This window comes from Mercenaria mercenaria, chromosome 9, assembly GCF_021730395.1.
Source record: "Mercenaria mercenaria strain notata chromosome 9, MADL_Memer_1, whole genome shotgun sequence".
NCBI classification, from domain to species: Eukaryota; Metazoa; Mollusca; class Bivalvia; order Venerida; family Veneridae; genus Mercenaria; species Mercenaria mercenaria.
In genome coordinates this window covers 81,815,616-81,833,497 of record NC_069369.1, presented here as the reverse complement: position 1 = coordinate 81,833,497, position 17,882 = coordinate 81,815,616, and the positions used below count along the sequence as shown (strand labels likewise).

Here is a 17,882-nt window from a genome sequence, read left to right as displayed (position 1 = left end):
GACTGCTAAAATAAAAAGTTTAAGTACAAAAGGGGCATAATTCTGTCAAAAACACAATTAGAGTTATGGGGTATGCAGCCATACATGCAGGTAATTATAAACAAATACTTTTAATTTCAAGTCATTATCTTTTTAAAGTACCAATGATATGTCTATAAACGAAGCTTTCGAAAAAATTTAACATGAAAATAATTCAAAGTGTAACTCCTTGGTGACCTTTACCTTGGGTATAAATGGCCCAGCCCCTATACATACTTTATGTTGGACAATGTTTATGTGAACTTACAGTATGATATAAGCAAAGGTAACAAAGATAGGACAGAAAAACAAAGAGTTGCCGAAAAACTTTAACCTTAACAAGAGATCACAGAGTGATCTTGGCGCCCACCAATGTGCCATTTTTGAGTGTTCCAAATTTCAAGACTTACTGACTAGCTCAAGGTCAAATTTCATTTCCGTACACAACACTGTGCATGTGGTCCAAATTCAAAAGCTGTAGCTTGAGAAATGTGAACGTAGGTCACTAGATCAATTTCAAGGACAAAGTTCTTTGTACACAAAACTATGCATGTGCATCAAGTTTGAAGGCTGTAGTTTGAGAAATTTGAAAGTAGGTCACTAGGTCAATCTTAAGGTCACAGTTTATTTTGGTACAAAAAACTATGCAAGTGGTCCAAATTTGAAGGCTGTAGCTTGAGAAATGTGGAAGTAGGTCACTAGGTCAATGTCAAAGTTTGTTTCGGTACACAATCCTATGCATGTGGTCTAAATTTGAAGCCTGTAGCTACAGAAATGTGAAAGTAGGTCACTAGGTCAATCTTAAGATCAAAGTTCATTTCGGTACACAAAACTAAGCAAGTGGTCCAAATTTGAAGGCTGTAGCTCGAGAAATGTGAAAGTAGGTCACTAGGTCAAAATCAAGGTCAAATTTTATTTCGGAACACAGAACTATGCATGTGGTCCAAATTTGAAGCCTGTACCTTCAAAAATGTGAAAGTAGGTCACTAGGTCAATGTAAAGGTCAAAGTTTGTTCGGTACACAAAACTATGCAAGTGGTCCAAATTTGAAGGCTGTAGCTTGAGAAATGTGAAAGTAGGTCAATAGGTCAAAATCAATGTCAAATTTTTTTCGGAACACAGAACTATGCATGTGGTCCAAATTTGAAGCCTGTACCTTCAAACATGTGAAAGTAGGTCACTAGGTCAATGTAAAGGTCAAACTTTGTTTCGGTACACAAAACTAAGCATGTGGTCCAAATTTGAAGGCTGTAGCTTGAGAAATGTGAAAGTAGGTCACTAGGTCAAAATCAAGGTCAAATTTCATTTCGGAACACAAAACTATGCACGTGGTCCAAATTTGAAGCCTGTACCTTCAAAAATGTGGCAGCAGGTCACTAGGTCAATGTCAAGGTCAAAGTTTTTTCAGTGCTCAAAACTATGCACGTGGTCCAAATTTGAAGGCTGTAGCTACAGAAATGTGAAAGTAGGTCACTAGGTCAATACCAAGGTCAACTCATGTCAAGGTTCATCTTGCCACTCAAAACCATACATGTGGTCCAAATCTGAATATTGTAGGTTACTGAGAATACTGACAAGAAGATTTTAAAAGCTTTTCCCTATATAAGTCTATATGAACCATGTGACCCCCAGGGCGGGGCCATATTTGACCCTAGGGGGATAATTTGACCAAACTTGGTAGAGAACCACTAGATGATGCTACATAACAAATACCAAAGCCCTAGGTTTTGTGGTTTGGGCAAGAAGATATTCAAAGTTTTTCCCTATATAAGTCTATGTAAACCATGTGACCCCCAGGGCGGGGCCATATTTGACCCTAGGGGGATAATTTGAAAAATCTTAGTAGAAGACCACTAGATGATGTCACATACAAAATATCAAAGCCCTAGGCCCTATGGTTTTGAACAAGAGGTTTTCAAAGTTTTTCCCTATACAAGTCTATATAAACCATGTGACCCCCGGGGCGGGGCCATATTAGACCCCGGGGAAATAATCTGAATCATCTTGGTAGAGGACCACTAGATGATGCTTCATACCAAATATCAAAGCCCTAGGCTCTGTGGTTTTGGACAAGAAGATTTTCAAAGTTTTTCCCTATATAAATCTATGTAAATTATAGAAATAAACAAAGGGCCATAACTCACTAAAAAATTGTTGAACCAGTCTGATTTTCCGGGGGACACAACTAGAGTACCAATACATCATTCTGACAAAGTTTGGTCCAAATGCCCCTGGTAGTTTCTGAGGAGATGCGATAACGAGAAATTGTTAACGGAAGGACCGACGGAAGGACGTCGGACCACGGACGCAGAGTGATTTGAATAGCCCACCATCTGATGATGGTGGGCTAAAAATAACCTAAGTATAACAGCTTGGTGACCTTGACCTTGGGTATAATGGGCCCAGTCCCTATACATACTTTGTTTGTATGCTGGACAATGTTTATGTAAAGTTACAGTAAGATATAAGCAATGGTAACAAAGATATGACAGAAAAACAAAGGTTGCCGAAAAACTTTAACCTTAAAAATAATATCAAAATGAAAGTTATAGGACCTGGTATATGAATTTCTCTTATAATTCTACAAATTGTTATGTTAACTTGATTTTTGTGCTGGTGCCCTAGAAGGCATGGGAGGGACTAGACAAAGTGATTCCTATAAACCCCCTCCACCCTTCCTTTATAACAGTAAGTGTCAGATGAATGGCTTATAGCGCTTACCTTGAAGTCTTTGGTAAAGCAGCTTGAAACATCTTCAGGGCAGGAAAAAGGAGAAATATAGAATGCCAAACAAAACTTTATTGAAGAAATTGGATACATAATCAAGTGTTGAGAAAATAGTGAAAATTCAATAAATAACCAACATTGTTCTGTCTTGCTCAATGGACATAACACAATTTCTTGAAATCAATATTTAACCACCTACATTATTCAGATACCACGTAACAGCTGTGAATTTCTAAATCTTACTTTTTTTCTTTCTTTTTTTCCTTGTTTCTTAACACCCATGAAACAAAGTAATCATTGCCTTTAATTCCAGACCCCTTGGCACTAGTTACTGGAAACACTGTCAACCACTTATCATGACTTCTCTGTGGGGAATCACATGGTCAAAATTATCTCTACCGGTAAACCAAAGTAAATTTACGAATAATATGGTATAATATTTAAGCAAGTTTTGCTCTAAATCTAAAATATAGCCTATCTTACGGCAATATAGATGTGTTCTATATCTACATAATTTCAATCACAATTACCTTCCGACTATTTGGAACACTCCAAGGAACTACAACTTCTTATTTTTGGGTTTGTAGTAACCAGAAATCTATCATCATTGTAACTACAGAATTATTTAACAACATTCGTTGGCCATGTTAAATTTCATATCATGGTAGGAAATTTATTCATGTTCTTCAAAATATTATTTTGTTTTGGAGATTATTTTGATCATGTGATTCCCAAAACTGACTTGTTTCTTTATGAAACCCAAGATAAACAGGTTTAATCACGAGATCAGTTACTCTCAGTACAGATGATAAAACTATAAAAGCAACATTCAAATTTCAACAAAAAAAAAATAATGAAAAAAAAAAAAAAAATAGGTCTCTGGAATTAAAGGCTTTTACAAATAGGCTTCAAAGTGTTCTTTATTATGTAAAACTTTTCAAAACATGTTTTATTCATTGAACATAACAAGATTAAAAATTCAAGGTAAGATTAAGGATAAAGAGTAAAATACTTTTCAGAATATGTTAATTAAATAAAATCATCTGATGTTATACCAGTGGTAGGGTAAAAGAATTCTGTCATTGAAAAAATAACTCAGATTTTGTGCACTTCAACATAAACTGGTAACATGAAGTGCTTTTTAACTGTCCTTACTTGATGGTAAAATAGTTTATTCGGTATTTTCACTAATAAAGTACGATTTGAAAATACAAATAAGTTTGAAATCTCTCTCTTTATAAAATGTGGAAGTTTAGAAAAGTTACAAAAATGAAACTCTACCTTTAAGCCTTACTATTCACATTTTTAGCAGATGTTACACATGTTAACATCAACATCATGTGTTCAGTTAGCTTGTAAATCAATACCTGTGTTTAAAGCAATTTCTAATTTTTACCATATATTACCCAGAATCCATTTTCATTCTACTTCCCATATTTAACACTACTTTTTAATACCATTTCCTAATTCAAATTAACTAAAGGAAAAGAAATTTTGGCTGTAATAAATCATAGTCATACTGGTGAAAAAGGTGTCCTATAAAATATAAAAATTTCAATGCTGAACATATGAACAGATTTTTTTTTAAACTGTTTTAGACAAGGAGTGCTCTTAAAATCATGAGTAAATAACTTTCCACACCTAATATGTACCAGTTTTGAGTGTTGTAACAATATAAAAGTACAAAATATTGATTGAAAGATCAAGGTATACCAGTTATAACAAAATTCTGAAAATTATATGGCAGAATAACAAAGTCATGAGCTTATTTTAGATTTTTTTAAGACAGCAGGATGGCCTTGGTGTACGGTCACGTTGAAAACTACCAGTTTAGCATGTGACTACTTCAAAATGGAGAATTAATAAATTTACAGAACTGCTTGATCATAATGTAACTATAATTTAGTGGTAAGATTATCAATAGAATATCACATTTTCCTTTTAAGTCCATCAGTACTGTTCCAGCATATGGCTTGAAATTCAAATCTACGTTTAAAAAAAATAATTTTAAACTTTTTAAAACAACCTTTTTGTCATAATATTTCTCATTTCATATTGTCAAGCTATCCTTCTGCCTTACAGTAAGAAGAATTAAGGTACAAATTATGTAACAGGCTGTAACTGATGTTTTCTAAAGCTACCACATTTTGAAAACAGTTCTTAGACTAATATCTTACAAAATGTTCACAACACAATATTGACCATTTTTATATTAAAAACATCAACACCGTACCAAAATGTTCTATAAAAATAATTATTTAAATAAAATGCTTCTGTAGAAAAATATGAAAATATAAATCCCAGTATTAAGGTCACAAGTATCAAGGGAAGTCACTCTGTAATGTCGGAACAGGAGTTATCTGAGTAGGGAATGTTGGGGAAAATACAGGCAGAAAAATTTACAATTTTGAAAATATCTACGAATTTTAACAGTGTTCTTTTAGTTAGGCTAATCTGGTTTTTATGGTGCACCAACACAATACAGGTTATATGGTGCCGAACTGGAGTAAAAATTTTGGTTTCACATCTCATTTACATCGAAATAAGATAATGAGAAGTATGGAATCAAAACTTTTATACGTACTGGAATCCCAGAGATACTGAAAAACCAAGTGTTCAGACTCTATTAGTTGCTTCCTTCAATCATGCAAAGGTAAAACTATGGTTCCAATTCTTTTCACACACAAGCTGTCTGAGAACCACATGTGACCTTTTACGATTTAAATCTGTGTATACTTTCTTAAATTAGCACACAGCAAGAGAGATAAATGGAACTGCATGTCATTAAAAATGGAGACAATTAATTCTACACATCAGTAGGTACACTCTTCTTTTCCCTTCTTCAAACAGGAAGTGTTATGACTGATATCATACGACAAGACCAAACTCTTCACAACAAATTCATTATTCATGATATACATATTTATTTGTTTCCCGAAAATGTTCACATTTCATAAATTACGATTTACCAATTTCAGATTGGACAAAGTGCAGTAATTCAAATAACTGTAGAATCAAAACTGTTAAAAGTAAACAACAAAATAAGTCAAAAACACTGGTAGAACAATATAGTTTAACAATTACCCAAAATGCACTGCTTTCTTAGAAGAGGGCGACAGTAGATGTTTGTCAAATGTTGTACATTACATACTCCAAAAGTATGTTTTGTACACCACTGTGAATATAAAACTATAGTCATTCTATTTAAAAACCCCATTTTAGTTCAGGAAATAACTGAATTTTTCCTCAAAAGTCTTTGTCACTACTCAATTTAGAGTACAAGCATCCCCTTATCTGAAATATCTTAATAAAAGAACTCACAGTTACTTCAGTAATCAAGACATGTACACTAGGAATTTCTATTCCAGTTCAAAACTTTTAGACCTAAATAGAATGAATATAATTCCATCGTAAGGACATTCTGTCGCCAGGCCTCTCTTGCAGCTAGTGTTCATAGTGCCAAATTAGGCTAGTTTCGTTCAGACAATGCAATAATAACAATGTTGTACTGAGGTTATAGGTTGAAGACCAGTTAACTATAATTATGCAATAAACATTGAGGTAGAAAATGTACTATAAGAGTGCATCATCAAAGCTAGAAATCGAGTAGATTGTCCATTACAAAAAGATTCATATGCTGCCCAATTTTCGGTCATAAACTTTACATTTAAGTAATAACCATATCTTTCAATTCTTGCTTTTATACCATCACAACCATAGAATGGAGGAAGACCCCAGGTGCCCTACCAGGCATCATTTCATCACAGGCCATCACCTAGGTAGAACCACACCCTTCTACGAACCAGCTGGTTGGTTTCTTCACACAATCTGCTAACCCAGGCAAAGTTTCAAACCCATAGCAGTGAGTGGCAAGTGATTTGAAGTCAGCAACTGTAACCCCAACAACTGTAACCCCTTGTTCACAGGGGCACCTTTCATTCTTAACATCTAAACTCTTTTTCAGTGTGCTTTGTGACCATTTTTAGGATTTGTGTGCTTTTTAAACATTTTAGAATATAACTATTTTTCTGAAAAGTTCCCTAAGGCCAACTGCCTAATGCATAAATTACCATTTTTAATTAAATCTAAAATTTATGACTTCATTAAGAACATATGGACCAAACCCTATTTCTTATCTTCTTGGAATTTAAAACATAGTACATATTCTTGATTTCACACTTTATTCCAATACTCAAATCTTACCAAAAAGAAAGTACTGTGATCTCTGAATTTATAACGGGGTGTATTTTTTTTATTTTCAAACCTACTCTCATTGAAACAAATGTGTATAGATACATGTATCAAAGAGTTCAGTGAGTTATTCAAAGGGTGCAAAAACTGTAACATGGTAGGTATAGAGTGTGATCTAACTTTGTGACCAGGAGTGCTATAAGAACTGTTAACACAGTGCTGATGGTACAGATTTTAACACTTTGTTTCAACAGAAATAATGATATAAAAATTTACAACATTAGGACAACATTTACTGAACATTTTACAACCCACCTAGGATAAATGCAAATCACAACACCCATTGACTAGTACCAAAAATAGCCTTGAAAAATACTAAAAACATTGAAATCTGTTACAAAACGTGAGCTAGAAAATCTACCGATTTATCAAATTGTATACAAAAATGAACACTTTGTGTTAAAGCTTATATTCTCCCTCTCGCAAACTTGATAAAAATTGCATACAAGCTTCATTCATATACTGTACTTTAGCAAATATATCGCTACATCAAATATTAAACCAGTATCGCTTTCATGTGAAAGGAAAATGTAGTTGTTAACAATGAATTATAATTCTAAGTGAAATCAAATAAGTCACTAACTGTATATGGCCACTGCTTGCAGCAATGGTTTCCCTCAAGTACAGTTTATATGGCTTTTTGAAAGCAAGATAAATAGAAGTAACGGATGCTTAGTGAATTATTTCAATGTGTGGAAGAGCAGTTGCACAATGCAGTTAATTGCACTGGTTTATAACAAAGACTGACTGAGGCATATTGATACACAACATGCAGATCAATGATTTCAATATTTGTTTCTCCATTAAACCTGAAGTCAGAAAGTACAATATTTATGACTGATTCAAATTAAGTGCAGTGTGTTCATCTATACTGATTTATCTCTTAAGTGTTTTGTTCGTACATTTCCTACAGCAGTTCTTTGTTGCTGAAATTTTAAAAAATACTTTTATAAATGCCTATTCAAGCTACATCTTGTTATAAACTCAGAGCAAGTATTCAAGTCTTGCTGAGGATGGGGAATACTGTGTGAACACAATGGATTCTGGACATACAAAAATATCTTTTTTTTCTTGGAATGATACCGCTACTATAATGTAATGAGTTTTCATTCTACGGAAGTATAAAATACATTTAATTTTATTGTCTTTATCAAAGACAATAGGTCATGTTCATTTGCATGAAAAGGTGAATGGTACAGATTCTGTCTGCAAAAGTTAGTTAATGTAGTTTCCTGTGAAACATATACATCAGCCTACCAGATCAAAATCGTAACAGTTACATTCCTTCCCACCCATATACTTTACAATATTTACTCTATATTTTCTGTAAGATCCTTCAAAACCGGCTGTATTGGTTAAAGTCATCGAACTTCCAATCTTTAAGCATTATGATAATCAAACTACTATCTTAATGAAAGCATGCCGTTAAATGTTTATATGTCTGCTTTACTGATTCCTAATAAAATAGGACGATAAATGCTGATTAAAAGTTATGAAGGCAATTTTTCACATAAAAATGCTAATAAAATTCTTTAAAAAAAAAAAAATTAAGAAAATTATTACAAATGAAATTTCTGTCTACCCCCACTACAGCCAGGGAAATCTGTCTAAAACCAACAGATATCCCAGTCTGGGCATTATGCCCTACATAATCAAAATAAAAAGTATGCAAAATATATTAGCACCCCGAAAAAAAAATCACAACAAAAAAATAAATCCCTCATAAAAGATGATCTATTATACAAAACAAAATGCTACAGTTCATAAATGAAAGGGGGAAAACAAATGTGAAAATGTGTGTTTAATGATGTTTAAAAGCATGTCTCATTTATGCAAAATAAAAATGAATAAAACAGACTCACATCACTCTGCAAAATGAGAGCATCTTATCAGTTTTTTTTATCAAATATTACTTAATGTGATGTGACGTTATATATCATAAATGAGTATCAAGGTGCGAGATAATAACAAAAACAAGAGCTGTCTCCATAGGATGACACATGCCCCCGATGGCACTTTGAATGAATAGTTATGGCCGATGTTAGAGTTTAGGACCTTTGACCTATGGAGCTGGGTCTTGCACGCGACATGTCGTCTTACTGAGTCACACATTCATGCGTAGTTATTTTAAAATCCATGCATGAATGACAAAGATATGGACAGGACACGCCCATCAATGCACTATCATGAAAAATGACCTTTAACGTCTAAGTGTGACCTTGACCTTTGAGCTACGGACCTGGGTCTTGCGTGCGACACGTCGTCTTACTGTGGTACACATTCATGCCAAGTTATTTGAAAATCCATCCATGGATGACAAAGATATGGACCGGACACGCCCATCAATGCACTATCCTTTAACATCTAAGTGTGACCTTGACCTTTGAGCTATGGACCTGGGTCTTGCGCGCGACACGTCGTCTTACTGTGGTACACATTCATGCCAAGTTATTTGAAAATCCATCCATGGATGACAAAGATATGGACCGGACACGCCCATCAATGCACTATCCTTTAACGTCTAAGTGTGACCTTGACCTTTGAGCTATGGACCTGGGTCTTGCACGCGACACATCGTCTTACTGTGGTACACATTCATGCCAAGTTATTTGAAAATCCATCCATCGATGACAAAGATATGGACCGGACACGCCCATCAATGCACTATCCTTTAATGTCTAAGTGTGACCTTGACCTTTGAGCTATGGACCTGGGTCTTGCGCGTGACACGTTGTCTTACTGTGGTACACATTCATGCCAAGTTATTTGAAAATCCATCCATCGCTGACAAAGATATGGACCGGACACGAAAATTGCGGACAGACTGACAGACGGTTCAAAAACTATATGCCTCCCTTCGGGGGCATAAAAAGAAGAAAATGTTTACCTTAAAGTGTAAACAAAAATCTTCCATTTCTAAAGGCCATGAATGTCCGAGACTAAGTTGGTTTTATATGAAAGCCGTCCAAAAGCTTTTCAAGACTTTTTTTTTTAAATCTGACCATATATACAAGTAAAAAAGATATGGAAGTTTGATTTTTTTTTTAAAAATGACTTGTTGTGAAGGCAGCCATTTCAATATGTGAATGATGTCATTTACACACTGCTGTTTTTTATTCAGTAAATGACCTTTTAAATAGATTAACTTTAATGTTTTTGTTTAAGATGTAAAACAATGCTGTTGCTTTCGTTAAAGTTGGAAAAAAGGAAAATGTAGAGAAATTATCTCACAGAAATAAAGTCCAAAAAATATCTAAAAATTTAACAAGTCCATCGGTTTGTTGAATGTTGCTATGGAAACAAAATGGCTGCCATTTTGATCAAATATTTATACGTTTTTAACTTTTTATTTTGAAAATTCTTTTACTTCATAATCCCAGCAGACAGAATTAATATCAAAACAGCATTGCCTTTCCATTAAACGTAAAGTACTTCCTTGTCAGGAATTCTTGCCAATATTCCTTCAACCCCAGACAGACATGATAGAAACCAGGAGAATTCTTTAACAGAAAGATACCATATATCAGTGAGCAACATCAAAGGCTTCTCTCAAATATGAGAAAGCTTTGCAGCATTTCACTTACATGGAAATTTCTGTAAAGTTTACATGATTTATACTCTTCTATTTGATACCAAATGTCATTTACTTTATTATTGCTTTAGTATTAATGTAAAATAGGTCAAATTTCCATTGATTTATGACTTTTGCTCTTATTTTCCTATATGCCTTTTTTGCTAAATACACACGTAAGATTTATTTCTGCTCTCTTGACTTAATTTTGGAGCAAAATTTTTTTTTGTTTCTACAACAGTATATTTTCATCCCAGGATAAAAATTAATATAAAAACCTTCTATTTCTGAACAAACCTTTTATTCTACAACAATTACCTTTAACCCATTGGTGCATAAGTTCAATTCAAGACATTTTAAAATGATCTAAACCCTAACTGAAAAACCTCCCTCCCTCAATATCAGCAACACTGAAACTAATAAAAACAAAAGATTTTATCTTATTTTTATCACATTTAGATTTTGCAATGTAAAGGAGATAACTCTTAAGAAAATGAATAATTTTCTTCCGAATGTCAGTTACTAGAGTAAATCGACATTCCTATCCAGTTATGAATGTTACAAGAGCATAAACTTGTATAAAAGCAACAAAAAAAATTCTTTTGTATATTTTTCTGGATGGTTGATGCGAACAACATTTCACAAGGATGGAAAAACAAAAACATCTAGACTATTCTACAAATCACCACAACCGGATTGGAAACTACAAAATTTTATGAAAATAGTATCTATTTTTAAACAACACAGACACTAGTTCTTCATTTAAAATTTGGCATGACAATCATGTGTGAAAATGTAAAAAAGAACATAAGCTCTTAAGTATTTTACAACATTATTTTTTTCTATACTTTTAAGTACAATAAGAAAAATGAACTTGAACATGAAACATTTTAACTTAATATGAAGAAACAATGAAGTAGATTAAAATAAATCACCTGTGCAATAAATACAGTAACAAGACAAAAGTGAGAATAATATTAACAACAATTGAATAAATAGGTAACAACTATTTCTACTAAAAGTGTAACAAAATAATTCCACAAGGCGTTTTTGTCACTCCTCCTGCTTTGCCTACAGCCAAACAAATTGAGTGCATCGGCAAAACGTTCGTGTTTGCTACGTAAAGTCTGTACTTAAGAATGATGTTCTGAACCAGGAAATACTATTTCAACTGTTTATGTCCCGTATGAAATTTTGTAACAATCAAGTTTTACTAAATTTTTCCATTTTGGGAATATAGCTCATTCAAAACTGCCAATATTTCTTCGGTGCAACCATTTGCTAAAAGGGCGTAATATTTATCATTACTACACAACACGTATAAATCGCTAGTCCACAGCTTGCGCTATATGAACAATCTATTTTTAACACTTAATTTTGCTGGCTTAAACTAAAAACATGAAGTGAAAATTATTTCTGACGTCATGTAATAAACTTACCGAATGGCTCACCAACCACAGATAAGACTGTATTATGCCCTCAGTCTATCAGCTACAGTTTTGACTATTGACCATCAAGCCATTCAATAAGTGACTACTGTAATTTTGACTGAAAACGGCATTGTAAACATTTTATCCTATATACATTTAAAAGAACAAATCAAAGTTACCCACAATTTGCTGCAATACACTTGGTAGTTCAGTTTAACAGAAGCTTTACATAATTTTATAATGCACACTTGACAAATCAAAGAGTCTCTAAGGAACCTTTTGACAGCTGATTCCTGCATTCTGCCGGCATCAATAACAGCACACTTGAGTACAGTCTCTACACAACTCACTTTCATTTATCATGTTTTCTTGTTCTATCAGGGAAAATCTATGATACATCACTTTGACTAGAACATCTTTATATATATATAACTACATATAAAAGAACTTCTATCTTCAAAATTAAAAAACTCTTTACTCTGAAATAATAAATACTCAAATAATATTAAATTCTATCTATTAGCACATGAAGATCAAAAGTTACAACTAGTAAACACTGAATGTAACTAATTTCCCCAAACAAGGACCAAAACATCTTTTACCAGACTGGTTTTCAAACCTGTGGACTAGATAGGATGATAATCAGACTTAATGGACTAGACTGTGCACCAGACTACTTTAAAGCTAAAAATAGAAGCTGGACTAGAATTAAAAACTTCTTTTATCCGCATTTAAATGCTTTAAAATACTTAAAAACACACTAAATAAGACAACAAAATTTAAACTATAACTTGCCCCCATAAACACAAATAAAATCACAGATTGTATTTTTATAGTTTTCTACATGTTAGTTTTAAAATCTTTACAAAAAAAAACTACAAACTCACTTTTGAGCAACATCTACTTCTATAAATACAAATGAGTTCAAAAAATAAAAATTTGTTTGCATCTGTAATTCAGTCCTGTATAAATGAAGCGGTATAAAACTTACAAGTATAAGCAACATTCACGACTGTGAAAATAATAAATTGTGGAGAATTCTTGAGTACTATATCTTTATTTACATGTACGTTCAAGACATTTGTAAATATGTTACTTGGTGATATTATACAACAAAATCGTAGTTATAAAGTTTCATTTCTGAAACATATTCCATCACCATGGTGATTTCAGCTAACCTTTAACAATTTCCCGTTTAGAATCAGGCTGTTCCTAATTACAAATAGAATGCCTCAATTTTGTATTTTACGACTGCATTAACTTGCCAGAACCTAATTTACTTTGTTGAAATGAGCATGATGCCAAAAAAAAAAAAACAATGCGTAACAACCTGAGGAGTTTGTAAGATTCTCGAAATTCTTTATATTTCAGTAATTTCTGTTTTTCAGCAATATTTTGCCAAACTGTATAAAATCAACTCTTAAAACATAGCATACCTTCAGTACATATACAAACATGTGTTAAAATGCTTAAATAAAATACGACAGCTTAAATAATTCCAATTTAGTATAGCAAATATCTAATTACACTAGCACAACAAAATCAGGAAAATATATAATTAACAAAAATATAAAACAAATTAAAAAAAAAAACAAGGCCCAAATTCAGTAAGCAAACTGACCACATTAGCTGACTAGACGTGACTCATTTCCAAACCGTTACATCGAAACATTCCCACATAAAATCTACGGCAAACTTTATTCGAAACTTTCTTATGCCTACTGATTCAGTTCTACACATATTGATGAAAAATTATCAGACACACCTTCCAACCATAGGAAATTGTATTCTCCTTGTATTCTCCATGAAGACCACAAATATAAAGTGCTCCAACTCCTCTAAAAATTAGTAGTTTCTGGCAGTTCTGGGTTTCACTCGAAGATAAAATTTTGAAAATGCTGAAAATATATAGCCAATCTACTTCATAATTTGGTATGTCATAGGGATCAGAATCTTAAATTCAGATATCTAATAATTTTCATTCTACAATTCTCATAAGAACACTTTCAAATCAGCTCTTTCCTGAACAATGGCAAAGAAATATCTATGAACAAAGCCTACCATGAGATTTGAAAACACATCTTTCTCCCATCAATTTATACTTTATTACCTCCGGATATTAAAACTATTTATAATAACTATACTATATTTAAACATGGTATTGCAAACAGCCCAGTAGAAAAAACTCTAGGTAATAAAATGATTATATATATATCACCTCTATTTACAACCAGTTAGTGTGGTTTAACATAATACTTTCTCTCATTCAATATGTTACAAAACCAAATGAAATCCCTTTTTTGACAAATTATTATTTGTAGTACCGGTACTTGAAATTCCAGCACATATCAACTAAAAATGAAAATAGGTATCAACATAATCTAAATATAGATGCCCTATTCACAGAGCCTATCAAAATATAAATACAATAATCTATCAAAAAACGAGTGCATAAATAAAACAAAATGTAACAAAAAGGGTAAAAAATGGCAAGAAAACTATATAGATAAATTGAGAACACAACAGACAAATCTTTAATGCTACATCCATTCAAATAATATGTTCCTAATAGCAGCCTCTGCATTGCGTAGACTCATTTCTATCATTTCAGTCCTCCGGAAATTTAAATTCTTAAAAAGAAGCAACTTTCTGTAATCTTTGATGTTATATTAAAAAAAAAAACAAGATTGCCAGAATGTCACAATATACGCCCGTCACAGCAAATTTCTTTACACTAGCACCTGTATTTGCAAATGGAATTTTAATTTTGTGGTTGTTTAGAAATTATTGTAATTCTTTTGTTTTTCTAAGTCCACAAAAAAACTCCTTACCAGGTAGAGATACCTTAAAATACACCTAAACGTTGGAAGTAGCATCTATGTTGTACCACAGAAAAGTGGTCTTGGTTTTTCCCTATGGTCAATTATAAAAAAGTTACAATATAAGTTATTTATAGTAACAACTAAGGGAAGTTAATCTAAAAAATTTTTTAAAAATCGAAAAAAAAAATAAAAAATTATAAGTCCACACAAAAATCCTTACCAGGTAGAGATAGGTCAAAATACACCTCAAAATTGGATGTAACATGCATGTTGTACTACAGTAAAGTAGCCTCGATTTTTCCCTACGACTAAATATAAGCTATTTATAGTAACAACAAAGGGAAGTAATTCTAAAGAAGGGACCTGCGCATGACACTCCATCTCATGATGGTGTACAATTGTGCCAAGTTACATCAAAATCCCTCCATGCATGAAGAAGATATGCTCCGGACAAAGTCATTCTTAAATTTGACCTTTGACCGCTAAGTGTGACCTTGACCTTAGACCTAGGGACCTGGTTCTTGCGCACGACACTCCGTCTCATGATGGTGAACAATTGTGCCAAGTTTCATCAAAATCCCTCCATGCATGAAGAAGATATGCTCCGGACAAAGTCTGTGGACGCCGCCCGCCCGCCCAACTGCCAGGGGCGTTCCCATAATACGTCCCGTTTTTCAAACAGGCGTATAAAAATGAAAGGAAAAAACAAAAGAGGACAAAAACCTGTACTGGCGACACCTATGCACTTGATTGAGATCAAGATTTTTCAAATGTCAATGCTCTTTACGGGACAACATGGCAGTAATGTTTTCTATTACTAAGCATATGTGATAAAACCTCTTGTTGTCAAATAAAATTTATGTCTTAGCTCTGAATTAAATTAAAAATGAAACTAGTGAAGAACATAGCCAAATAAATATTAGATATCCAATTTTATATTCGACACCGAGGAATTACGCAAAATCAGATTTTCTCATAAAATGTTCTGGTTTGATAAATTCTATTTAAGTAAGTGATAATAAGTATCGTACACATTTCCCTGGACTAGTTTGTATCTAATCAAACGTATCTACATGAATTTTCGTCCTTTCTGACATACTTATAAAATCAATACATCATTCATGGTGTTATCTGGAAATGTTACCTGCTAACAGAAAATGTCAAGTAAGTGACAAGAGCTGTAATTTCTAAATTCTCCTACTGAAATCTGAAGTAAGCAATTTGATTTGCAAATTCTCATTAGTGCAGCGTGCTCCCTAAAATAAAATGGCTTTGTACACCCTCCAGTGTAACATTCCAGCAAGAAATAGTAGTAGATTTTACTGGGTCAAAATGGTGCATGTTTAACAGTCCTTCTTTTTTTCTTCTCAAAATGAAACACAAATGGAATGTATAGAGTGAAAAATGGTTAAAAATAAAGTACTGAAATAATGTGTTATTGAATGGCGGACATACCCCAAACACTAAACAATAAATAAGAGGCAACCATAACATGAATGAATTTGCAACCTCAACGTACAAAAATAAACTATTCTTACAAAAAAGAAATGAAAATCATATTACATTCTCAATTTGCAAAGCAAAACAAGAAATTACTACATATCATTTTTTTTTACTGTTTTTTATATTATTGCTTTCCTATACCAAAATATAAAAGTGAAAAACACTGGTCACCAATTCCGATATATCAAAGCTTGATTAATTCGCTAGAAAATAAGGATTTCATACATTTATCACTAACCATATTTGATCGGCACCAAGTATTGATAAGGTCAGTCCGAGTTCACAAATCAAAACTAGGAATCAAAAATATCAAAATAAAAATACAAAAATATATTCAAACTTGCAATGTTTAAAAAAATCCCACAAAAATAATACAAAAGAAATTCTCATAACAAAAACCCGACACCATTTTTTTCCTCCCTCTCCATCTGTGTAGCAAATTTTTCATTCTAATACGATCTGTGATTTCCCGAACTGGATTTAACACCAACGAAACGGCACTGCCCTCGGCCTATCTGCACCCTCTTTGACGAGGGGCTTGTGGAACTCTCGTCCTGGTCGGGAATGAATCTGGGCCCAGCAGTGCTCGCAGTAGTACTGTAAGCAGGTTACATTAGCACAAAAGAATGGTGCAAACTTTCCGCCACACCGTGCTCCCTGGCACTCATCACACATCTGGTCATCTAGCACATAAGGCTTTACCTCAACCTAATAACAAAACATTTGAAGCATGTTTAAAGCTTATTAGCAATGGAATCTTCACAATACTGCATAAGATACTCTAACAAATTCTTTCCGACCATTACTGCTGTTGCTCTATGAAATTCATTTTATTAAAATAAATGCAGTTTAGTGTTCCCAATTACAATAGTTCTATCATATTTAACACAGAGAACAAATATGAAAATAAAGATAAAACTAGATGCCCACAAGCAACTTGTTGAGCCTGCCAGCTGTCAAAAGGACTAACATTTATGATACCAAGTTTTGACCTTTAACCTCCAAGCTACCAATCTGGCTGTTGCACATGACACATCATCTTATCGAAGCAAACATTTGTGCCGATGTATTTAAGAATCTCTCAATCAACGGCTGAGTTACAGCCTGGACAAGCAGAACAGCACCAAGTTTTGACCTTTGACCTTGAAGTATGACCTTGACCTTTAAGCTACCAATCTGGTTCTTGCAAGAGACACACTGTGTCATTGAGGCAAACATATGTGCCAAGTTATTTAAGAATCCCTTGATCCGTGGATAAGTTACAGCCCAGACAAACTCAGCTGGACCGATGCACATATACCGAACCGCCATTGTGAGAACTATGTCGAGCTCACCGTTAGCGGCTCAACAAAAGTTTGTTAATAAAGAAAACATTTTACTTAACTTAACAATTTTTATTGTGAAATTCTCATAAGATTTATAATAAATTATTTCAGCCTCCATCTGAAAACAAGAGGGCCAAGATGGCCCTAAGTTACTCACCAGAGTAACATGCAATAACAGTGTAAACATGTTTTACCTAGTGATTTCATGGAGACAAATATTCTGACCAACTTTCAT

At 33.3% G+C, this 17,882-nt stretch overlaps 1 protein-coding gene across 2 annotated transcripts in view; it reads right to left on the bottom strand.

Annotated features, from left to right (window-relative positions):
- Window positions 1-2,802: 2,802 nt before the first annotated feature.
- Window positions 2,803-17,882, bottom strand: part of LOC123547595 (cytoplasmic polyadenylation element-binding protein 2-like) — a 76,518-nt gene continuing 61,438 nt past the window's right edge. For both annotated transcript variants that reach the window (XM_045334824.2, XM_045334825.2), the window contains one exon: window positions 2,803-17,030. In XM_045334824.2, coding sequence (XP_045190759.1) covers window positions 16,803-17,030 — 228 coding nt within the window. In that variant the 3' untranslated portion in view covers window positions 2,803-16,802. The remainder of the gene's footprint in view (window positions 17,031-17,882) is intronic.